General features: G+C 44.0%; 1 protein-coding gene across 1 annotated transcript in view; it reads left to right on the top strand.

Annotated features, from left to right (window-relative positions):
• Nucleotides 1-10,680: 10,680 nt before the first annotated feature.
• Nucleotides 10,681-24,771, top strand: part of MTR (5-methyltetrahydrofolate-homocysteine methyltransferase) — a gene marked incomplete at its 5' end in the record, with an annotated part of 49,730 nt that continues 35,639 nt past the window's right edge. Inside the window, 7 exons of the mRNA XM_084262257.1 lie at nt 10,681-10,717; nt 16,333-16,547; nt 19,267-19,356; nt 20,572-20,641; nt 21,806-21,898; nt 21,987-22,093; nt 23,012-23,071. Of these exons, the coding sequence (XP_084118383.1) occupies nt 10,681-10,717; nt 16,333-16,547; nt 19,267-19,356; nt 20,572-20,641; nt 21,806-21,898; nt 21,987-22,093; nt 23,012-23,071 (672 nt within the window). The remainder of the gene's footprint in view (nt 10,718-16,332; nt 16,548-19,266; nt 19,357-20,571; nt 20,642-21,805; nt 21,899-21,986; nt 22,094-23,011; nt 23,072-24,771) is intronic.

Consider the following 24,771-nt stretch of genomic DNA (forward strand, 5'->3'; position numbering starts at 1 on the left):
GGCGTTTCTAGCTAAATGACTGCTGGGGAGGCTGAATCGTATTAAAAAAAATAAATCTATATATCTGTTGTTGTCACAGTTTAATGCAACTGGCAGGATAAAACGTTGAACTTTCAAACATGGCACAAAAGCAGAATCTCAGTCCTACAGGGAGGATTATGCTAGAAATTGACATGGAGACAGTTTCTCTCTGACACCTCTGTTGGTTGTCATTTGTGTTGTCTAGCTGCTGACTTTTATGTTGTGATATTCTTCCTATTTTTTGACAGTATGGAAGAGACTTCTGAATTCCTCCTTTAGCTAAACGATCTGTTGATCAAAGCGTGTGAGAGAGAATGTTATCAGCAGCAAGAGAAAAAGACTTATGCAAAGTAATTTTTTCGTTTCCCTATCAGGTTTCCAACTTGTAGAGTAGAATGAGCAGAACCAGCAGCAGAGCACTGCAGGGATTTAATTACCCACCCACAATCGCCTAAAAATGTTATACTGTATTTATTACTTTAATATGTCTTCCACTTAAAAAAAAAAGACTTATTGTAAAGTTATTACTCCTTGCATTAATTATTTTTAGCATAACTGGATTATTTGACCCTGAAGAGGGTAAAATTCAGAGTTCTATAAAATAGCCTGTGGTCAAGTTCCAGGGCTATGGGTTGGACAGAGATTCCCTTTCCCTTTAAGTTTGTGTTTTTAGTAGGTGGCATTAGTATTTTTCACACTAGGAGTCAATGCAGTGGCCTTTTCTGTCTCAGCAATCCTGGCAGCAAAGCAGCTTTACTATTAAAAAAGCACGCTAACTAAGCCCAAGGTAACAAATGTATCAATCCCAGGGGCCAAACCAAGGTGTAACCGGTGAAGCTACAGCGGCGTTTTGATGATCATGTGAAGGAAAGTTATGGAAAAAGTTCAAGAAAGTCATGAAGGTTTTAAGTTGCTTTAATGACTGTAAGACAGGTGTTTTCTGTCACCTCCCATGGATACAGTTCTCCAAGTAACTTCCTGCCAAGATCATCTTGATTTTGTAGCAATTGTTTGCAGTTAGTGATCTTCAGAAAGGTGCTGATGCAGGTAGAAAAGAGTGTTGTCAGCCCTGTGCTGCCTTCATACCTTCTTTGTTCATCTGTAGTTTCCAGCGCTGCTTCTCCTGCCCACTGAGCACAAAAGGTTTGGATCAGAGCTGCTCCTAACAGCTTGTGTTTCCATCAGAACATCCTGCTGTCCGGTTTGCCCACTTCTCCGAGGGAACTGCGCTCTTTCATTCAGGTTGTTCCTGGTGCTACCCCAGAGGTTCTCTCAGGCACATGTGGTCCCAGTGAAGGAGGACAATAATTCCTGTTAGCAGCTGGATTTGGCTGGTGAGCAGTTTCCTTTTTTTGACTTAAATAGCTTGTGGTTGAAAGTAATTCTGTAAGGAATACTTGTTTGATCATTGCTGGTACGTGAACAGGCCCTTAGGAGCTTCCAGTATTGGTAACAGTGTCAGTATTTTTTGGTGGGCTTCTACAAACAGTTCCAGTAATATTTTTCTACTTAGATGAGAAAATAATACTTAGATAAGAGGTGAAAGTTCTTTGAAGAACAGTCATTGCTTATTTTTGCCAAATCCAAGTCCTTGGTCCTTGTCCTCTTCAGTGGAGCTGTGCCTCTTAGTGTCATATGGAGTACTAGACTTTTAAAAGAGGAACAATCCTGAAGCCATTCTTCAACAGAAGAAGGAGCAATGTCAGTGAGAGGCTGATACACACAAAAAAGTAGGGAATGACCCATATGAAAATTCCTTATAAAGAAGGGGCAGCTCAGTCAAACAAGAAGGCACATGTATCATCTCCACATGTGGAGCACAAAGTAAAAATTATTAGATCTAGCTTTCAGCTTGTGTTACACCAAAAATGACATTAGAGCTGCTCTAAGTACAGCCCAGTGAAAGTTCAGCCCAATGTGCCTGTGCTTTGGATTCCTGACTAACTTAATGCAGGGAAATGTGCTCAGCAGTCTTTGAATTACGGTATTAGGTCAGGATTTATGTCTGAAAAATCTTCCCTACTTCTGGAGACAGAGCACTAGAGGGGGTGGTGCCACTGTGGTGGGAACGTTTCAGTGCATTACACAAAAAGCACCCCAAGGGCTCTTTTCAGAATCAGAAAAGCATCCCCTGAGATGCCAAAAATGCTGAAATATGCAATGCCTACCATAATTATACAGCAGGAGCGTTGCTGTCGTTGCTTTAACCTCACCAGTCTCTGAGGTATTTCTTAGTAAATGTTCAGCAGGTTTCAGAATAACTGAAATACCTGTTCATCCCCCTGTCCCTTGTCCCCGGGTTGTACCGTTAACAACCCCTGCACTTCTCTGCTTGTGCATCAGTCCACCTTTGGCATCTGTCCAGAGGGCATTTTATTTGAGGAGCCGCTGCGCTACAGATGGCAGTCGGGATGTTCCAGTGAGATTCTACTTGTGTCACACCAGGTATTTCCATACTTTCCCTCCTAACCCAGTCCCCAGCCTCCTCCTGCCACTGCCCTTTTCTCACTTCTCGCAGCTGTCCTTTAGAGCCTAAATGTTCCTGGCTGGAGATGTTAACCTAAATCTCGTTTAACGATCTCAGGGCTCCCTTGAATTGGATTTTGACGCTTTATTTCTACTTGATCAGAATGCCGTTATTCTTGATGTGTGCTAAGGCAATAAATAAAGTATCATTCCCTTTCCTTTTATTTACTGTCTCGAGCTTTACCTGCTACTCCTGGAGTACTTATGAAACCCTTCCATAGACAGGAATGATTGCGTGCCTCTCCACCCACCCCCTGTGTGTGGGAAGAAATTTGTGTACCACATGGAAAATGAAGATATAAACCACACATTATTCCACTGGCACTTTTGGGCATCAAAATCCAGGCGCCTGCTGTGAGCTTAGCACATCACAGCAAAGAGGGGAGAGGAGGGTTAAGCCTGATTAACCCAACCCCCAGCTTGTACCCTCCTGCCAGTGTACCTGTCCTGTGTGCATGCAGAAGTGCAAACAGGAGAGAAGGTGAGGGTAATACAGAGTATTTTCATGTGCCAGAATACACAGGGAGACTTCAGATCTACTTTCTCTTACTGCTCTCTAATGATACTGTAGTGGTTTGACCCTGGCTGGAGGCCAGATGCCCACCAAAGTCAGTCTATCACTCCCCTTTTCGGCTGAACAGGGGGAAAATATATATTGAGAGGCTTAGGAGTCAAGATAAGGACAGGGACAGATCATTTCCACAGTCAGTGTCACAGGCAAAACAGACTCAACACAGAGTGAAGGAAAGAAAACTCTCTAACTTATTACACTGCACTACTGCACTGCACACACTGTGAGACCAGAGTCGGATAATGAGATGTTAAAGCACCTCCCCCCACCCCCCCTTCTGAGATGACTTCACTTTAGTCATGATTTTGCAGAAGCCACCCCTGCAGACCCCCCGCCTTCTCCACCAGAACCCAGCCACACAAAACTGCCACAGATACCTGCAAGCTCAAGTCATTGACAGAGACCCTATAACATGAGGAAATGTACAACGCATAAAGGCTGCTCCTGCTTAAGGAGCAGTTTGGGAATGTACATGGAGAACGCTAATGGGATGTAGCAATACTAACAGAGACCTCCAAGGATGCATCAGCAGGTCTCAGATTGCTTAATATGTTTTAGGCTTTACAAGTGTTAAGGCCCAAAAGTAGGTCTTTTGGTTTAACAAGACAAAAAGAGATGTCAAGGAAAAAAAAGAAAAGAAATCAAAGAGAATTATTGTAGACCCCAGGCTACAGAAGAGACCTTTCACTTCCATGTTGAAAACTAGCCAAGGAATAAGACCTGACTGGTGTAAGTAACCACGGGGTGGAAATACTGGGCCTTCAGGGTGACAAAGTACACTCTGGGCATGTTTGTTTTAATGTAAATTTGTATTACTGATAACTAAGGAAGAGGGCTCTGCCCTACAGCAATGTTGCCTGTCAGCGTCTCTTGTTCATGCTGTCACTACCAGTTGCAAATGCAAGAAGCTGCTTCTTCCTCAACATTTAATTTCTGAAGCTTGGGCAAGATTTTAAACCATCATCACCCATGAGCATTTTCTCATATCTTAAGATACACAAGTCTTTAAGCATTAAGGTTCTTCTCTGGTAAGTTAGTATCATTATACCACTTGCGTATATTTTTTCCCCATTTTGGTTTGTAAACAATTTTCTTTATTCACAGTTTATATTTCCAGTAAAAGCAGTTCTCTAGAAGGGTTCCTCTTTCTGGAACTGGTTCCTCAAGCTTCTTTTCCAGAGTATGTCTGGGACTTAGATCTTGCCCCCTGTCTCCTTGCTCCTGACCTCATCGGCTTCTTGCTCCCCTGTTTCTGGTCTCCTACCTAGAATGAACTGAAAACATGAGAAGGAATAGCATTGCTCAAACCTCTCCGAAGAGAGAAGAGACTGAGACTGCCTGTAGAAAGGGTAGAGAAAATGTCACTGCTGTGTCTGTGATCACAAGTGGTTTCCACAAAGGGCTGACACATAGGGGGTTAGACTTTAAAACAAATTGAACGAGCTGTGCAGCTTCAGAGTCCTCTGAGGGAAAGAGAATTGTCTATAAAAGATGCTCTTCTAACACATGGTTGATAACATGTGGGATTGTTTCTGTGTGTAAGTCAGAGAAAGCCAAGTAGGGCACTAGTCTTTCAAGGAATTTTACACAGAAGGATTCCCTCTGCCCTTGCAAAAATTCTTAAAATCACTGTCCATGTATGCAGCTGATTAATAGAGGCCGCTCCCTCCCTGGAACGGAGTCCTGACTGACAGCCGGGAGCACTGCTGGAAGCCCTCCAATGCCACTCACACGTTGCATGACCCGCACATGTCCCTCTTCTCTGCCCCGTTGTGCTGTGCCTGCACTACCAGCATGCAGATGGCTGCGTTACTTGGCTACGCCTGTACTTCTCATGTTTCCCACCTTTCCAAGCTGGCCAAACCTTCCTTTAATCCTCCTTATTAGACACATTTTCTTAGATTTCAAGCTGTGTTGAACACACGCTGATGCACTTGCCAGGTGGAGTGTGATCCCATTTAGGCAGAAAGAAGTATGCCTAGGGCTTGTGCTCCCATAGTCCTCCTCAACTTCTTGTGCCAGTCTCTCTGAGCTACTCCAGCTACTGGTAAGGCCCTAAGAGTATCAGCATGTTCCAATTACCCTCAGCTGCTACAGATGAGATCTCCACCCTGCACCCCCCACCCATTAGCTACAGAGGTGCGTTTAGCGAAGGCCCTCATCCTTGCTCTTTGCTTGAGCTGTACTGTATGTATACTATGCCTTGTCTTGTCTATGGGATTTTCTGGCTTAACATTGGCACTGTCTCGTGGCTACGGATTGTCTAGTCATCACTGGACTGTGGGCTGACCCTGGCAGCATCTTCCCTTCTGGGTACTGCAGGAGTACCTCCTTGCCTGTGAGGTTTCTGCTCCTGCCTGACTCACCATCACCCCTCACGTCTGCTCTGTCACCAGGACCTTCCAGTGTTCCCTCACAGGGTGAGCCCTGCAGCCTCAAGTGAGGCACTGTCCACTGAATGGAGGACTTAATAAATGGCTTCCTCTAGCCCCTCAGCCTATGGGTATCTGGGCAAGAAGCTCTGCCAGGAAGTAAGAGAATGGGAGGTACCTTCAGAATCCATTTCTATAATCAGTCAGGCCTGATCCAGGGCAGATGTCATCCTGCCCTGAGCAGGGGCAGCGTAGTTCAGACTTGCCCAGGCTGTGCTGAAGGGGAGAAAGAAGCTGAGACTCTCAGCAAAAGACTTTGTAACTCTCTGAGTTCAGTGTTGAGCAGTTTTTCCTCGGTGCATATGCTTAGCTGCCTGTGACCTGGTCCATTTCCCCCATTTCCCATGCTGTGACAGTGCAGCTGGCAGGCCTGCAGTGCTGCTTCCTCTCTCTTCTATGGACTTGACATGGATGCCTGAAAGGTGCGCACTGAAGCTTTTAAAAATGCTGCAAAATTTCAGAATCACATGGAGCTTGTAATAAATCGAAAGCAGTTGACAGTTTGCCTTGCGCAGCAGTGGGGATCAGCCTGTGTTCCAGCCCTTCCAGGCGTTTATACACATTTTGATCAACACAGATTCTCACCAGAGATGCAAAAGGTTACCTTCAGGTCACTTCAGTGCGTTTGTTTTCACTGTGATTGGAGACTTTGGGCTTTATTTTTTTTCAAGTAGTGAAGCCCAAAATCTGTTCTGTGGTAGTAGAATAAATTCACTGCTATCCCTCTAAGCTGTGCATGTTTAACAGGCTATTTCAGCATTCAGACTGTGCTTGGAATTGACCTTGAAACAATCTGGTACTTTGGTTTCAGGTAATATTTTGATCCTGGAATAGAAATGTTAACCCAGTAATTTGACTTAAATGGAACAAATAATTTGCATTTGGATCACAAAAAAAAAAAAAAAAAGCCTGCTAAGTTGTAGGGCTAGAAAACTATTAAATAGAAATTTTAATTCTTAAGCACAGAGGAAATTCTGAAAATAAAACCCAAGTAGTGTAGCTTAGTCATCCCAAACAGGGCAAGAATCCAGCTGCAGCAAAACAGTGCGAGTGGTAAGTGACCTTACAGAGCCGAGTGCCAAGAGCTGTGCTCTGAAATCAGATTAATCTGTTTTCCCTTTCGGGTCTCTGCACGGTGCTGCGAATGCTGCACTCTGATATAATCCTCTGAAATACCACTGTTCTTTAGTAAGACGAATAATCCCACTGTTCTTGTTTAAATAAGCATTACTTATGTGAATAGCCCATTGGGAACTGCATCCTCAGGAGTAAAGGCAGACAGTATGGCAATGAGAGGCATGTTTTTATAATGAATATTAACAAAGGTATCTAAGACACATACCCAAAAGCTAAAGGAGTGTGCTCATTCTCGTTTGATCTTGCACACATGTGAGGTGAGGATGCCATTTGAATTACATGGGTGTGCAACTGCAGTAACAAACTGGTGAGCCAGATCCTTGGCACTGGAAGGAAAAAAAAAAGAAGAAAAGAAAGAAGACCCAAAGATGCCTTTCTTTGCTTCAGACACTACCTGGTTTTAAAATACCTGTGAGAGTTGTGAGAGCTCTGTGCGGGAAGAGCTGGGGAAAGCAGTAGTTTGAAAACGCCTTCAAATATACTTGAAATACCAGAACTCAATCTGACTTAAAGTTGGGGTTTTTTGCTAAGGATATTAATTTAGATTTGTAGATTAATCGTGTTGCAGTTAGGAAGACGTTGGCTTCACTGGAGCACCACTTAGAACCACCTTCAGAAACCAGGATTCCCACCACGATGAGAGATGTTTGCATGAATGATACTGTGCCCTCAGCTGATGTTTAAAGAGGACTAATTCTCAACAGTGTTCCGGTCAGGTTTCTCAGATGGGGGAATGATGGCACCTTTGTGTTCTCCCTTCCTGTACTCCACTGTTCCAGCAAGTCAAAGCTTCTCCTGGTGCTACTATGAAAGGGAACAGTATATTAGAATCATAGAATCCTAGAATGGTTTGGGTTGGAAGGGACCTCAAAGCCCACCTAGTTTCAACACCCTGCAATGGGCAGGGACACCCTCCACTAGACCAAGTTGCTCAAAGCCCCATCCAACCTGGCCTTGAACCCTGCCAGGGAGGGGGCAGCCACAGCTTCTCTGGGCAAGCTGTGCCAGGGCCTCACCACCCTCACAGTCAAGAATTTCCCCCTCATGTCTAATCTAAACCTGCCCTCCCTCAGCTTAAGGCCATTGCTCCTTGTCCTGTCACTACACTCCCTGATGAGCAGTCCCTCTCCCACTTCCCTGTAAGACCCCTTTAAGTACTGGTAGGCTGTAATTAGGTCTCCTTTGAGCCTTTTCTTCTCCAGGCTAAACAAGCCCAACTCTCCCAGCCTGTCTTCATTTTGACAGCCTAATGTAGTAAGAGAAGAACAGCACTCTGTAAGGCAAACAAAAATCACATTTCGAACTTAAGGGCATGCTCACTGCAAATCCTTGAAGGTTTTTCTGCAAACTCTCCATATACTAGATCTTCCCAAAGAAACAGTTTGTACATTTTGGAAACTGCAGGTGTGTGGCAGTTTCAGGATAGGGACACACATCAGGACTCTGCACTGTGCAGCACTGTCGTCACCGCAGCTAAACCAAGAAAAGGGACCTTCTAACATTGCAAAACATACTAAGGCTGAAGTTCTGTGTTGGTAGTCTTTTGCTGGATGATCTAGTTAAACAATGGCTGCCCTTAACCACTCACTCCACCCTCTGGAGTGTGCCTTGCTTGGGTTGTGTTCATTCAGTTGTCCGTACACCTCCAGTTTCTCAAGCTGCCCTCCTTTTCTCCTGCTGCTCCTGGGTCAGCTCTGGAAACCGCTGAGCTGCAGACGAACTGGATCACAGACCTGTTCCCACTGAAAACTGACCTTTAAGGAACAATTGTGTTTGAAGGCTGCCAACCGCACCAGGAAAGGCATGGAAATATGAGGGTGGCACCGGGTGGAATTGTGGGCTGACTTTTTACAGCACAGTCAAACTGGCTCAAACTGGTTGTGAACTGCAGAATAAATGGGAGATGTGAAATGATCCTTTTCAAAAAGCACCTTCAGATTTTCAGCTTTCCTTTTTTTTTTTTCCCCTTCTTTTTTTCCACTGACCTACTTTGCAGCAGTTACACAAACAACTGCATCAGCACACGCAAGGACGTGCTGAGCTGTGGTACAAAGATCTGTTGCCACAAAGCAACTGTGGAGACAGTGAGCTTTTTAACCTGAATTGCTGCCAGATAGAACGTTCACAGTGCTATGTAGCATGACAAAATGTTTGGATGTTTTCCAGAAGTCAAGCAAGGAAATAGACACCCTAAAATCTCTTAGTGAATGGTTGTCAAAGCACTGCCCATCTCTATAATGTGCATGTATTATCAGTAAAAGGGATGAAAGTAAGCACTCTCCAGTAGTACCTGACTTGCTTCTATCCATTGTATTTTACTTCTGTTTTGAGGCTTTTAAAGTTTATGGGTTTCCAGGGCATTGCACCTCACACTGGAATTTTGGGACACATTTTTGCAGTGAGAACTTGGGCTGACCACTGCAATGGTTTGCCAAGAGGCAAGCTCTGCTCTCCACCAATGCGTCCTGGAGCACAGCCTCTACAACTGAAGCTGCGCTGCTAACTAGATTTGTAAGCTGCCTACATTTCTCCTGAAGCTGAATTAGACCTACATATTATTTAAACATAAAGCTACATTTTATATATACTTGCATCACAACTGACCAAGGTGACAGTTGATTGTAAAAGCTCCTGGATCACATTGGACTTAAAGGGTTTGTAACCAAATGGTTTTGTGTCTCAAAAGTAAATTCAAGACTAGATATTTAGCTTCCAGATATCATCTACACTAACGGCTTTTAACTCATTTTGAGTCTCCCACAAATCTTCCAGGGAAACGTTAAGTACAGTACATGTAGCAATCCATACTCTTAGCTGATAATACCATTGCCACCTAGAGCTGAGGCCCAGGCCCCTTAATGAGGGAAGCAAACTCGGTTCATTCCCGGTAAAACAGAACAAGTGGCCTCTGCATCTTCACCTGCAGCATTTGCTTGGCGTGCTTGAGTTAAGATAAACAGGAAAGGCTGGTCAATAATACATCTTACAGACTTCCTTCTTTTCATACTTGGAGCACCTAACTAGTTCAAATGGCAATGCTGTCTGTGTGTATTTCTGGTGTTTGAATTACTACTACTGCAAATGAGAGCAGCAGTTATTCCTTTGAGCTACTCTGACTGGCAGCAAGAGTGCATTTGCCACACGGAGTGTAATGCCTGCCAGGCTGCTCTGCAGCTGTAACGGGCTGGCGTTGTATGCTTCGAAAATGGGAGTCCTCAGGTAACAGGTTGGAAGGCTGTATCAGATGTGAAACGCTTGCTTCAAAGCAAGGCAGAGTTTATTTTGTACAACTCTCAAGCAAACTGCCTTTATTTGCTCAGTGTAAACTCATTTCCAGGTTTTCATGCCAGTAACACACACCCAGGCATCTGGCTGGTCTGATTTCTAGTTCATACAAGGTGTATTTGTGCTAGTTTCCTCTCCACGCAGTCTTTAATTGTGATGCAAGCGTTGGCATCTTAAAGACGGACTTTCCCTCTCATATTTCCACAGTGAGGGACAGCTCAATTTTGTTTAGCCCTGCCTGGTGGAACAAGCATCGCCATCAGCATTTAACGGCAGGACAGTTAGTTACAAGGCCAGGCTTGGCTTTCCGCGTCAAGCGTTAAGAGCCGCCATCCTCAGGCCGCCAACAGGCGAGCAAACCAGCTCTCGCGGGCGGGCTGCGGCTGCCCACCCGGTTCCCCACAGCCTCAGCGGGCACTTCAGTCGGACCGGCCGACGAGTCTGATGAAACGCTGCACGTCCCTGCCGCCTCAGGCAGTGCCCCTGTGCGTGTCGGGGGTGGGCAGGCAGACGCCTCCCCCCCTTCCCGCCCGCCGACGGCCGCGACGATCGCCCGGCGCGAGGGCAGCTCGCGCTTCCTTGCCCGCGTTCTGGGCGGAGCTCGCGCGTCAGGGGGTGACGCGGCCGCCCTGCCGCTGGAGCGCCTCTCGCGGGTTGCGCGCGGGCTCCCTCGCCCCTGCGGCGCGGCGGCGGTGACGTCTCGGCAGCATGGCGCCCACGGGGCCGGCGGGCGCCGACCCGCCGGGTAACGGGCGCGAGCGCGCGCGCGCAGCGGGTGATGAGGGCGGGGGGGGAGGGGGGAAATGGCCGCGCCCCCGCCCCTCTTCCCCCGGCGGTGGCGGCGGAGTGGGGTCGGCCGCGCGCCGCCGCTGTGGCAGCCGGGAGGCGCCTTCCCGCCCGCGGCGGGGGAACGTGGGGAGCCGCTTCCATTCCTCCCGGGAGCGGCGGGGCTTGGGGATGGCGGGTCCGTCTTCCCCTCAGGTTCTGGTGCTTGACCCCGGTGCAGCCCCCCCCGCGGTGCGGTGCAGCGCAGCCGAGGGAGGGTGTCAGCTGCGGACAGCGTGTAACTTTGGTAAACTCCGCGTTTGGCGGCTCGGCGTGCTTTTAACCCGGCCTCGCCGCGCCGCCCAGAGCGTGTGGTGCTGGCGGCGGTAGCGAGTGAGGCGGCTGGTGCAGAGCGGGTCCCTTGCAGTAGGCTTCGCTCAGCCCAGAAGGGGTCCGGAGGGGGCCGGCACATCTGCGCCGCTCCGTCCCACGCCATCAAGCCGGAAAGGTTTGGAAAAAAATCCCCCCGATAGCTGCGTGACGGTGTGCGCGCCAGCTGCCCCGCGGCTCTAAGCCAAAAATGCCATTTTGTGCGTTATAAACAGGAGTTGCTGGAGGGGAGGAGGAGTAAAGCGAGCTGCTCGCTGACACGGGGTTCTTTAAACGGCCGGTTCTGTCAGCCGCTGCTGTCGGTGGCGCAGCTACTTGGGGAGATGGCAAGCGCTTTCCTTTCCAGTGCTGCCGAGGAGACGCCTGGTGCTGCGCCCCGCAGCCTGTTAAACAGGCCCGCAGCCCTACTCGGCGCAGGGCTACCTGTGGCGCAGCCTCCATCCTCAGCTTTGGTGTGCTGAAGGGGGTTTTTTTCCAGGTTTCTCTGGCAGAGATGACATTGAGCTGCGCTGCTTTTCCACCCGTGACGATTGGGGTCAAGCCAGGGCAGCGGCTGCTCTGTTGCCGCAGAGCTGAGTCTGTTTGACTGACATGGGAAACGTGGGAGGATCCACCGGCAGCAGCCTCGGAAGCGGTGGTGCTTGGAGGAAAGTTCCGCTTAGATGGAAGCGGATAGTGTGTCCTGGGGGTGTTTGTGGAACCCCACTGGACAGACAGAAAGCGGAGGTGTTAATAGAAGACTTAAGGCAAGTGCTGACACAGGACATGTAGGTACCCATCGTGAAGTGGTAAGATCCAGTGGTTCTCCCTTTGGATAGACAAGGTAACAAATAGCGTAGCAATAGGGTGCTGCTGCCCACTGTCACAGAGGACCCGTCTGCCATCTGTTGCTACAGTCCATGAAACTCTTAATGTCGCCAGAGGGCATATCCAGTTGAAGAAGACTGAATTAATTAAACAGCAAATAGTGCTAGGGTTGTTGTGAGCTGTCTGTGGCAGGACGACATCAAGAGCATCCTTTCTAGCTGCTGCTGTTGTAATTTCTGCGTGCTGCCCAAACATTTTTTGAATGATGGAGAAATTTGTTCTTGGAACTGGTGTGGGGAAAGGCTGGTTTGCTGAATTAGAGTGTGCAGATGTGGGGTGTCCCTATTGCCTGTTAGGACAGGACCTAGGAAATAGGGGGCACTGGAAGTGCCTGTAGCTCCTTGTAGTTCTTCAGTTTGTGTTTTTCCACGTTAACATGATAAAAATACTATAATACTGTCACAGCTGGGTTGATTGATCCTTTATTAAAAACTTTAGGAGCAACTTGTAATCCTTTATTCCTTTCCAAGTGCTTGTGTACTAGGCTATTTTATACTAGGAATGAATTTTTAATAGGAGTGCATAAATAATAAAAAACACCTTTTGAGAATCACTGCAGGCATCATAAAAAAATGTGTTTTTAAGCAAATTGCAAGCTTTGAAGTCCTGTTTCTTGTGGAGAGCTTGCGGTTATCCCTTCAATTCTGCATGTATGGCCTGTGTGTGGGATGGGATAAGAAGCTGAAGGAATATCATCTTGCCTTATTCTTTGAGCTGTTTAGTTGCCATGTTGTGAAAATGGAAGTTTACAATCCGGCAGTTTGTAGTTGTTAGTGGTAGGATGACTGCAGGGGGGAACATTTCTATTGGAGGGACACCTTATGTGCCGTGCACACTTACTTTGGAACTTATTTTTCTCCTTTCCAGACCAGTAATTCCCTTGTTCAAGTGATCTCAAGCCAGGGTGTTTACCTTGAGGAAATGAAGTCAGGTATTTGGGCTTTTCATTGTGTCCCTTACCCCACTGACTTCTAAGCCAATGCTGTTGGGTCACTTTAATTCTGTCTTGATATGATCTGCTAAACTAGTTCCAGCCCTAGAACATTTTGTAGTAATGTGCTTTATATTTTAAATTTCAGTGGAGTGTAAAATCAAGGTAACTGGTCCCAGGTTCTGTTACCGCTGCTGGTTCACTACTGTGGTGGGCTGACCTTGACTGAGGGCCAGGTGTCCATCAAGCTGCTCTGTGACTCCTCAACAGGACAGGGGTGGCGAGGGGAGAGAATAAGATGGAAAAAAAACCCCTCATGGGTCAACATAAAGGCAGGATAATAAAGCAAATGGCTGCGTGCAGAAGCAAAACAAAGATGTCTTCTCTACATCCCATGAGCAGGTGACATCCATCCACATCCCAGGAAGCAGGGTTCCAGTGTGCATGGTGTTTGCTCCGAAAGACAACATTGTAAATAACGAATGCTCCCCTTTCTCCTCCTTTCCCCTCGCTTTTATTGCTGAGCAGGCATCATCTAGTATGGAACATCCCTCTGGTCATTTGCGGTCAGCTGTCCCAGCTGCGTCCCCTCCCAGGACTGCCCACCCCCAGGCTACTCATGAGGGGGTGTTGGAGAGACCGACAGCCTTGGTGCTGTGCCAGCACCCGGTGTGTTACCAGCTCTTCTTTAGCTACCAATACCCAGCGCAGCACTGTGAGGGCTGCTGTGGGGAAAATTAGCACCCCCACAGCCAGACCCAGCTTGGGCACTGTTTCTGTTACAGCTATAGAGGCAGTTGTCCTCCTGACCACTTTTGAATGGAAGAGGGAATCTGTTTCCCAAGGCTCACCAGTTCTAAAACGGATTTTTAATCAACTTTGGCTGAGCGGAGTTTGTAAACAAACAAACAAAAAAAGCATCTGACCTGATTTTTCCCTGCGTAGAAATGTCAAACGTTTTTCTCTGTTTGTTCTGTAACCAACTCAAGGTGAATTAAGGTGACAATACTTGTTTAGCAGAGCTGACTCCTCCCTTCTTTTCTCCCAAAGGCAGGGTTTAGCACTTTCTAGCATGGCTTCATGAATCGATCCTCTCCAGATTTCCAGGGTCTTTCTGGACCTGTCTGCAGACTTTGTTTCCAGCATGAAAATTGCATTGTCAGTGTGCCAGAGCACGGCTTCAAGCAGTGCAGGCTCCTAATGGAAGAAGAGTCAAGTATTATCCATAGCAAGGACAACTAAATTGGGTTTTGGTGGGCTTGGAGCTATGCCATCTAGAGTCTCTGTACCTCTGGCACTGACAGCCATCTTCATGATTCCCACCCTATTTCCTGCAGCTTTTTGAGATGCTGCTGAAGAAGCACAGATTTGGAAAGCTTCTTCAGAGTAAGGCTCCTGCACAGCTTGGAGCTGATAGGAGGCAGAGGTCTGTGCTCCTGTGAGCAGGAAACTGTATGCTGAAGCAGCATCTGCTCAGTGAAGCACCTGTAGAGAAAGCAAAACAGACTAGTGAGGTGGTGCAGGATTTAAAAGCAAACAAGGCTGTAAATCTTTGCTCCCTGGTGTGTATGAGAAGGTAGTTGGGAAGCATATAGGTAAAAGGGACGGAAGCCTATAGAAAGGAAGATTGGTTCTGTAAGGGCTCTGATGTCCCAGCTCAGCTGCCTGATGCTCTTGGTGTCAAGGAGTGGACTTAGGAGCCTACATTAAAGCAAAAGCAGGCTCTAATGTGTATGTCTAATTGGGTTCTAGCTCTTGCAAAGCACGAGTCATGCCCGTGGGAGTCTGCATTGCAGACATGCTTTCAGATACTGTTTTTTGGGTCTTGCTTCTGAAAGGCTTTAGCTCAAGGATTGATTCTTAGTTTCATGAATAATTTGATGGTTTAACGTCAGTAGGCTTAAGCTCTTGTATAAGAACCTGCTGATCCTGCCTGTGTGGTGTTAAAACTTTAAACTTGGAATGAGGGTGGCTTCCTTTCTTGTATTTTAATCTCCCTTCAAACGCTTCATACTTGTTACAGAGCAAATTTTATTTGGCTTCTCTTATTGTTGAGACTCCATCTGACTTAGAGCTGTTTTTCTGGAGTGTTAGTATAAATGTGACCTTGTAATATTTTACTCTTGGCCTTGTCTTCTCTCCAGCATATTCTTGTACTGATGTCAAAACAGAAGTTGCCTTGCAAAAAATGCAGAAGGAAAAAAGTTAAATCAGTTGGCAGCTGTCAGTGATTTTTAGGTACTACTGTGTGTAAATTGTAATGAGACATAAGGATGTTTTTGTGCTTCAGAAAGAATTTCTTTTTACAAGTGATTTGATGGTAGTGCATAACCAAAATGCAAACCAAATGCTTACTCAAAGTGAGTAAGCTGAGGCTGAATGAAGGAGAATGATGAAGATGTGTCATTCATCTACATAGTTGCAAAAGATAAGTGGGGGTCCCACTCTTGTAAACTGGGTTTTTGTTAAAGAGGCTGTTAGGTTATTTTGCTGTATGCATGTGTGTCTTAATTCTGAAGTGATTCTGCATGCATTCTAAGAAGGAAAAGTAGGGTTACTTTTTGGGGGGGGGTTGTTTTGGTTTTATTCTTCGATCTCAGATTATAGTTTTGGCTTTTTGTTTAATGTATGGGATGGGCTTTGCGTGGGATCTTAAAGCGTTACGATACCACATCTTCAGACCTAATAATAGCACTCAAATTTCTAGTTTTCTGTTTCAATCATTGTTAGATTTACTCTGCCCTGATTGTTTTTCTTCTGGCATTGTTGCAGAGCAGAAGAACTTCCTGTGTTTGTGTTATAGACAGGAAAACCTGGCTGCTGTCTGTTGGAGTATCTTGGTGTTTGCTCGCTGACAGGAGTGCAAAATTGTTATTTACTATGCTAATCCTAGAAAGAGGTGAATTTGGGGCTGAGTTGAAGAATTGGTTTTGCTTGCTCAGTTTATTTCTCTTTCTGTCATTACAGTATAGGCAATTAAAGTAGATCTTTAATTTTAATGAGGTTCATTAGTTTCTACATTGCACTTACAAACCCCTTACAGTACAGTGACTGGTACAAAGATGCAGTTCTGCATTGCTGTGGTGGAAATTGCCACACTTTTCAGTGCTGGAGACTAATTTATAGTGCCTTGGTGAACTTCTGATACTTTCTTTTTTTTTTTTTTTTTTCTTCAAGTGACTGTACTTAGGTGAAGGACCAATTGAGTCTAATTCTGTTTAGAAAGATGCAGCTGTTATGTAGCATCAGGATATTGGAGCTGTAGGTGAAGTAAACCAATTACTCACTGATTTCGGTAGAGGATTAGGTAGCTTATTCTGTTTCTTATATGGGAAGAGCTTAGGTTGTTCAAGTGTATAGATAGGAAACTTCAAAGTTGTCTAAATATTGGATTTATTTTCTTCCAGCAGTTCACCAGAAAAACATGGAAGATGAAATTGAATTGGTTCTTCAGGAGAGGATAATGGTTTTGGATGGAGGCATGGGTACCATGATCCAGCAGCATGCCCTGTCAGAAGAGGATTTCCGAGGGGATGAATTTAAAGATCATTCCAGGCCTTTGAAAGGCAATAATGACCTTCTCAGTATAACTCAGCCTGATATAATCTGTGACATACACAAGGTGGGTAGTTCTGATTTCTGTCTCTTGACAAGAGAACGAAGGAGAGTTTGGCCTCTGTGATCCCCTTTTCCATGCCACATGCTACTGATGCTACTGGCTCTCCTTTGTCTTTTGGGGATGGGGAAGAGTGTGGTAGGTAACCATGTGAAAAAGAATGAGCAGATTTGACTGTTCTGGTTGTGTGAGCACAGCATTCGTGTCTTGGTTCCTGATGTCACCCAGGCAGTGTTGTTTTTAAATCTCTCTTTCACTTAGGTTGCTTATGTATTTCTATTAATTGTAGATTCTGAATGATTGATTTATTTCGTCCCCAACCAGCACTTAAAATGCATCTAAGTAGGACATATCTGAATTCTAGAGCATGTTTCTGTAATTGTGTTTTAAAGAGCTGTTGAATCTGTCAGCCTGAAGCAGGTGTCTCCAGAGTTAATGAGTATATGGGCTTCCTAATGAGTATATGTGCTTCGATATTTTTATTTTTTCCCTAGGATGTTAATGTGTGGCCCAGAGAATAAGGCAGTTTAGGGTTGATTGTTAGGAATTTGCAAACACACTTTATTATTTTTCTATATTCAATTAGACTTTAAAAACCAACTTCCTATGTCTTTTATTTCTTGAGTTTCAGCTATATGTAGGTCTTACTGTAATAATTGGAATCTTTGAATAACATTGCAACTAGTTGATATTCAGTTGAAGCCTCACAGCTGTATGTTATTGGTTAGAATCATAATTGGCTTAAGTTTTTAAGTTTAGTGTGTAATCTGCATTTTTGTATTTACATTCAAACTGTCATTCTTTGGATTTTAAGAATGGTGAGTTGAAAAGAATCCAAGTCTTTGACCTGCAAAAAATTCAAGAGGAAATATTTTTAGGTTTGAGTTCAGTCCCTTGACTGCGAATGGAGCTGTGTGGCCATGAACTTTGGAATTTATAATGGCTTTTGGTTTTAATTGGGTAAGCGCATTTAATGGTTGAATTTTGCAGGTTTATCAGAGCAAGAATGATGCAAATTGAGAATGAATGTTTTTGAGTCAAACTATTTAGCTTGCTATCATCATGGCCAGCTGTTGGTGCTTTAGGAACGGTGTAAGGAAAGGACAAGCCTTTGGGGGTCCTGAAAGAGTTGTCAGGGCCTGGAACAGGCTGCCCAAGAGAGGTGGTTGAGTCACCTTCCCTGGATGTATTTAAGAAAAAGGTAGATCAATTACTTAGGGATATGGTTTAGCATAGGATGGGAACAGTTGGATTTGATGATCTTAAAGGTCTTTTCCAACCTTGTGATTCTGTGATTCATGACTGCAGCAGGTTTTGGGTCATGTGCTTTCTGAGCCAGTGATGGTAACTTCATATTTTATAGCTACCAGGGGTTGGTTATTGTGAGAATTGGACAAAACTTGAGATAGTAAATGAAAATATTTCTACAAAGTAACTATAATCCCTCTATACACATAGTTGGTGGTTTTGTTTTTTGTTTTTGTTTTAATGATCCAGTGAGTCAGATCTCACAGATACCATCAGTAGCTGGAAAAGCTAGTGTTAGCTGTGCCTTGTCTGGCAATATAAGATTCAGTAGTAAGAGAGGTGATGTGTTCTCAAAGGCAAAAGTGATCTTGCTTTGAGCATAGTATTTCCTTCTATGATGGTAGACAGAAAAGTTGAAGGGCTTTTGCTAAAGTCACAGATTTGAAGAAAACAAAAACTACAAAGCTGTAGCTGTTTAACGTCTTTCTTTAATCTCAGTGATTTTCCAGAACTTCATTACTTAGTTATTAGTGTCCATGTATGAACTTGTATATTTTCATATAACTGTTGTAGATATTTCCATAGGTGTCCAGAAAGAGTTGAGAGAAAGCATATTAGTTTGCAGCAAAACAGGTTTTAAAGCAAATGTAATTCTTTTCTACTTTGTTTGGATCTAGATGTTATTTGCCCTGTTGAACCCCCAAACTCATTTGTTGATAGGAAAATCTGAGTGGTTTATATTTAACGGCCACATTGGGCTTTTTGATTTACTAGTGCTTCAGATACCTTAATTTCTTTGAATATGCAGGGGTCACCTAAATGTTAGTTTGCTCAAAAAGAGGCATTAAGGATGGAGAAGGGCAACTGACAGAAGTTATAAAAATACAGAAAAAGAACAATTCTGTTCACATTGATTTCAGTTTACTTCAGTGGGAATTAGACGACCCAAATGGAGCTGAAGGGCTAGTTGTTTTGTGAATCTAGACTGCTAAACTTTAAATGTTATCTGCACAGAACATCGTTCTCCTAAGCTTGTGTTCTGTCCCAGGATGCTCTTGCTGCTGCCTTTCAGAATGTTTAAATTTTTGAGTCGTCATGTTAACTGGTGCCTTTTCTGAGTCCACTCACAGCAGCCCTTACTTTGTGATGGCAGTTGGAGTATGTCCGACTGTGTTCCTGTGCAAAAATCTAGAATGTGCTCCAGGTGCTGGACTCAGTGGCAGAGATGACTATAAATGTCACTTGTTACTAGAAAGTGTGGCTGACTCCAAAACCCTGAAAATTGGTTATATGGAACCACTGCTTTGAAACTATTGCTTTGGCCTTGTGCTTTTGATTGAGGCCTTCAGAGACTGTTCTGTTTTGAATGAGGAGATGATTTGTGACTTTTTGCCAACTGAATGGGACAAAGTAGTTGCGTTGCTTTCATGACATATCCCAGATCTGGAGGTCTTAAGGTTTTTTTCTTGTCTTGCAGGAATACTTGCTGTCAGGCGCTGACATCATTGAAACAAACACTTTCAGCAGCACCCGAGTTGCACAAGCTGATTATGGCCTTGAGCATTTGGTAAGAATGCTAAAACTATTTACACATTAAAATATTAATGGAGATTTTTGACTTAGCAGCCAAGATTGGCTTATTCCTGGAGTCCATTAGTGTTGTGTTTATTGACTGCATGCTGCTTCGTGAGCCATGTGGTGCGGTTGCAGCTCGTTTTCGCTGCTGTGGACAATCGCACTTGCTGTGTGTGGCAGTCGTGGTGTGCCTCTTGTTGCCAAAGCACAGGCAATAATAATTTGTCCTAGATTTTGTTTGGGTATTCACAGAGTGCCTCAGTTCTGTGAACAGGGATGTTTTGCCTCCGTCCCTTCAACTTACCAAATACCACAAGGGAACTGCTTCTTTTCGTAGAATCATAGGGGTTGGAAGGGACCTTGAGAGATTATCAGGTCCAAACCCCCTGCCAAAACAGGTTCCCTAGCCCATATTGCACAAATAGGCGTCCAGACAGGTCTTGAATATCTCCAGAGAAGGAGACTCCACCACCTCCCTGGGCAGCCTGTCCCAGGGCTCTGTCAACCTCACTGTGTAAAAGTTCTTCCGCATGTTGGTGCAGAACATCTTGTGCTCCAATTTGCAGCCATTGCCCCTTGTCCTGTCTCCACAGAGCACTGAAAAGGGGCTGGCCATTTCCCCCTGCATCCCATACTTAAGATATTTATAAAAATTAATAAGGTCCCCCCTTAGTCTTCTTTTCTCTAGACTGAACAGTCCCAGCTCAGTCAGCCTTTCCTCACAGGGGAGATGCTCCAGGATGTTATTTATGTGGTGCTTGTGCTGTGTATGTAGTAGTCCTTTCAAGCTTGTGTTTGTCATGCCTATTTTGTGTCATGTGCGGTTTTGAGAAGTACATGAAATAAAACACTTGGAAGTAGGCTATTTGAATAAAAAGTGAATTTAAAAGTAGGTTAATGTTGTCTTCAAAGTCTTGGTCTTCATCTTCTGTTGACTTCAGCAGGATTTAATTAGTATCTTACAGAATGAAATTTTATGATTAGCAGCTGTAGGCTGGGGCATACGTGGGATGAGACCTGCCACGTAACTCTGTTGCTGGGATGTATATAGCAGTTCCTTTTGAGGGTTGGTAATAGTGCTTGTATGTATCAAAGGCTTAGGGAGCCTTCAGAGTGAGCTACTGGATGGAGGTGTTGTGTGTCTTGGAGGATGAGTTGTGTTGGACTGAGTTGAAGGTTACTCAGTAGTTTTCTGTACTTATTCTAGGCGTATCGGTTAAACCGTGTCTCAGCACAGGTGGCCAGAAAAGCAGCAGATGATGTTACTGCTCAAACAGGTAAGCAATACTTATTTTAATTTCTTACTCATTTGTGGTTTTGGCTGTCCTGTTCCACTACTTGAAATATTGCTAACTAAAGAATATCTTGATGGTTTACATCACGGGGACATAACTTGGAGACACAGACTTCATTTTAGGCACAGCAGCAATTTCACATCTCTCTTCGTATCATGCTAATCTTAGCATGCTTGCAGGATCTGGTCCTTGGTGTGTCCTGCAGGATGGCTGTCCTGTGCCTGCCTCTCTTAGACCGAATGTCATTCACATCTTCCACATGTGTTTTGGAGAAAACCAATTTGGCAGGGACTGTTACTTGGGTTTCTATGGCACGTGTCTTTGTACTGCAGGATTGGGATAGCTGATTGTAGGTAAATACAGATTGCAAGTTACTCCAAGTGTAAGCAGCTAGTGTGTGACCATCATCTGTAAATGTGCAGCCTTTTTTCTTCCAGGCTTCATGTGAGAGGCTGTAGCTCATTTACACTGCTGTAGACAGTGCTGTCTTTCAAAGACAAGTAACTTCCTTTTGTATTCTGGCGTGAAACTGTATTTCAAGCTAACAGTGCAGCTACTGCTGTCTAGATAATACCTTACTGCTGTAATTCATAGTATGCAATAAAACTGTAAGGTTTGAAATATGCTTTAAAAATAAGTGGTTGAGGGTTTCTTTTTTTTGGTGGGTTACTTATTTTTATTTTTATGTACACATGACATAATGTTCAAATCTGGTTATCTGGTAAAAAAACGTCAGGACAGTTCTGTGCTGTGCATTTAAAGTAAATGAATGTAACACTGTGTCAAAGACAAATGATACTTGGGTGAAAAAATAAGCCAGTTGCCTTTTTCATAGATGTTCTTCTGTGTTGTGTGTATACACTGAACATCTTGTTGCATAGATTAAAACAAAAAGTCAGCTGTGCTGGGTGATCTTGTGCTGATCAAACTCTTGATTTGAGACAGGAGTTTCCTGTATTTTTGTTCTTCATCCTTGATTGATATGCATGTCTTGGTGTCCTTGGAGGTTTCTTATGTTGACATGGCTGTCATTGTAAACCTAGAGGTAAACTGCTTTGTGGCTGTGTGTTTTTTTGGTTGGTTTTTTTGTTGTTGTTTTGTTGTTGTTGTTTGATTTTTTTTTCTTTTCCCTTTGTCTTTATTTAGGAATTAGGAGATATGTTGCTGGAGCCATGGGTCCAACAAACAGGACACTCTCTGTGTCACCATCCGTGGAGAGACCAGATTACAGGAACATAAGTATTTATAACCATCAAGTTATTTAACTTAGGTGATGGTCTTGAAAGAGATACCTCCAGATAAATTTAACATCATTCCTGTTTTAAAGCTTTTGATGAACTGGTTGAAGCCTATACGGAACAAGCCAAAGGACTTTTGGATGGAGGAGTTGATACCCTGTTAGTGGAAACCATATTTGACACAGCCAATGCCAAGGTGAGACTCCTGCAGGGAAAAATAAAAAGTATTTGGTGTATTGCCTAAGGAAATTCAACATACCACTTCTAAGAACTATCAGCTACTGCTTAATAAATAAAGACTCTTGAGTTGATAGCAAACAGGTAGAATGTAAGGAGAGAGTTTTTGATCAGCCTTTTCCAGAGTTTTTCCTTTGCCTTTTAGTGCTGTTAGTATCTTTCTGGCTGTATGTGCTAGTGTCTATGTCTGTTGTTCCCAGAGCTCTGCTGCAAAACATGTCCAAATGCATCTGATTGTGTTTTTCAGCATAAGCATTTCTGTCCAAAGGATGCTTGTGATGCACACTGGAGAGGGAACGTCCAGTGTGTCTGATTGCAGGCATGGGAAAGCTTGTGAGACAGTCCTATTAAAATGTGTTTCTTGGGAACCCTGACATCCTGCCATCAGCTTTGAAAAAGACCAGTTGGGAGTAGAGGGTTAGAAGGGTAAAACAGGAATAATAAAATGTTGAGATGTACCACAATTCATGTGATATTTTGACACCTCCTTCTTTATATAATTATTGCTCTGTGCAGGTGGTGGAGTTGTTGGGGCACTTAAAACTGTCTTGCAATTTTATGTGGAAAAGTCTGGCTGGATACGCACGTGGTATTTCTGTAGGCTTTTGCCACAGGCTGATGTGTGCAGTGGTGTGACTTGCCCTTTGGTTACCCTACGGTACTTCCTGTATACTTGTTACCAAAATGGGTTATGGAATATCTGGAAGATGTTAAGGGTAAGGGTAAAACCTCTGTCAGGCCATATAAGGTAGCAAGTTGCATAACCAGCCTTTAAATATATATATATTAAAAAAAGCAAATCCACACAAATTAAAAACCAACATGCTGAAGAACTCCTGAAATGTCCATTAATACTTTGAAACTTACTCTTCTGCAGGCAGCACTTTTTGCACTCCAGATGTTGTTTGAGGGAGAGTATGCTCCCAGACCCATATTTGTAAGTATATACTACTTAATATTTTACATACAGATAAGCTTGATGTATGAACTAGCTGAGATGGCAGTTGATTCAAGTGATCTGCAGTTAGTATTTGTCTTTACTCTTCTGCTGAATGTCGTTACTCCTTCCTTGAACCTATGTTCAAACCTGCATAGGACCCAAGCAGCCACAAAATAATGTCAGTGATTTCGGTGCAGTTTATGAATGTTCTGGTTTGAAAGTTTTCTTACTTTTGGATATTCCACCTGATAACTTCTTTTGTGTCTTGCCATTCATCTCTTGAAAGTGTCAGTGAGCAGCTGTTTCGTATTCCTTTTGCTGTGTAGTCATGGCATTTATAGCCCTCTGTGAGAGCTTCCTTCAGGCTTCTTTTGTTCATTCTGAAGAGTCTTTGCTTTTTTAGCCTTCCGTACTGTCCATTCCTTATTCTTGTCACCTTTTTGTTTCCCACTTCCTCGGGTTGGAGGGGAATGAGAGTAGCATACAGCAAAGTGTGGACATCAGGGATTTGTATGATGGCCTGGAGGTGTTCTCTGCCCTGCCTGTTTCTTTGTAGTTCCTGATGTTTTACTTTACTGTTAGTGACTTTTGAAATTGCATTTATAAAATCTTCTATTACATATAGTAATTTCTTGAGCGATAAAGACTAGTTTGGAGTTATTATGTGTTCACAATTTTGTACTTGATTAACAATGTGCCAGCACTTTTTTATGATTCAAGCCAGTTAACATCTGATTAGGTGGAATTGACTTTCTTTGTTCTTTGTCCTGAACCGAATGGTCAGTGAGCTTGGCTGCCTCATTCTCTGCTCCCTTTCTGGTTAGGATATGTTCAGTACAGTCCTTAGCACAGCGCTCTCTGGGATTCCGCTCGTCGCCTCCCTTGACTGACTGGTTTGGGGGGATGTAGCCTTAATGTTAAAGCATGGTGTAGTGTAAATAATGAAATTATTTTTGCATGGAGTCTTCTAAACCCATTCCATCTTCTGGAAAAAAAGATCTGTAGATTTGGGCAGGCTTTCTTAGCTCATTCAGGTGCCTTCCAAATTCTCAGCTTTGTAGTTGTTAGTTTGGGTCAAGACATTATTTCCACATCTCTCTCCATACCATACTGATGAGGTGGTATTGTGCAGGTTAAGGTTTTGGTCTTCACTATGAAGTTGCAACACCTGATGTTCTCTTGTGGCAAAAGGAGTAACTTGTTTTTCAAGCCAGTCTCCCCCCTGCAACCACTATCAAACCAATCTAACAGCAGCACTGAGACCTAAAATAGTGTATAGAGAGGGTGAGGAGGATAGAAGAGGAGCTGTGACTGCTGATAGCTGCTTAAATTGGTAACCACTGCAGATCATTAAAGAAGCAATCACCAGACTGATAACCATGGTACTAATGCTACCTTGCTACTGAATAATTCATGGTTGTTTTCTTCTGTTCCCCTGCCTCTTTTTTTCTTTTTTTTCCTTTTTTTTTCTCCCCCTTGAAGGGGGGAGGGGAAAGAGAGAAATTTGGTCAAAGGTTTGTCTTTCTCCTAGCTAAATATTTCAAGGTTTATAGGGTTTAATTTTTCTGTTTGGATTGTGCCTCATCACCTTCAGTGGAGCACAGGTCCCTCTGCTTTGACTTTTAGCAGTTCAGCCACTTAAATTCATGTTTTTATTGTCAATTTAATTCTCCTCCTTTTTCTGTGTTCAATTGATA

The sequence above is a fragment of the Gallinula chloropus genome (assembly GCF_964237585.1).
Source record: "Gallinula chloropus genome assembly, chromosome: 3".
NCBI lineage: Eukaryota > Metazoa > Chordata > Aves > Gruiformes > Rallidae > Gallinula > Gallinula chloropus.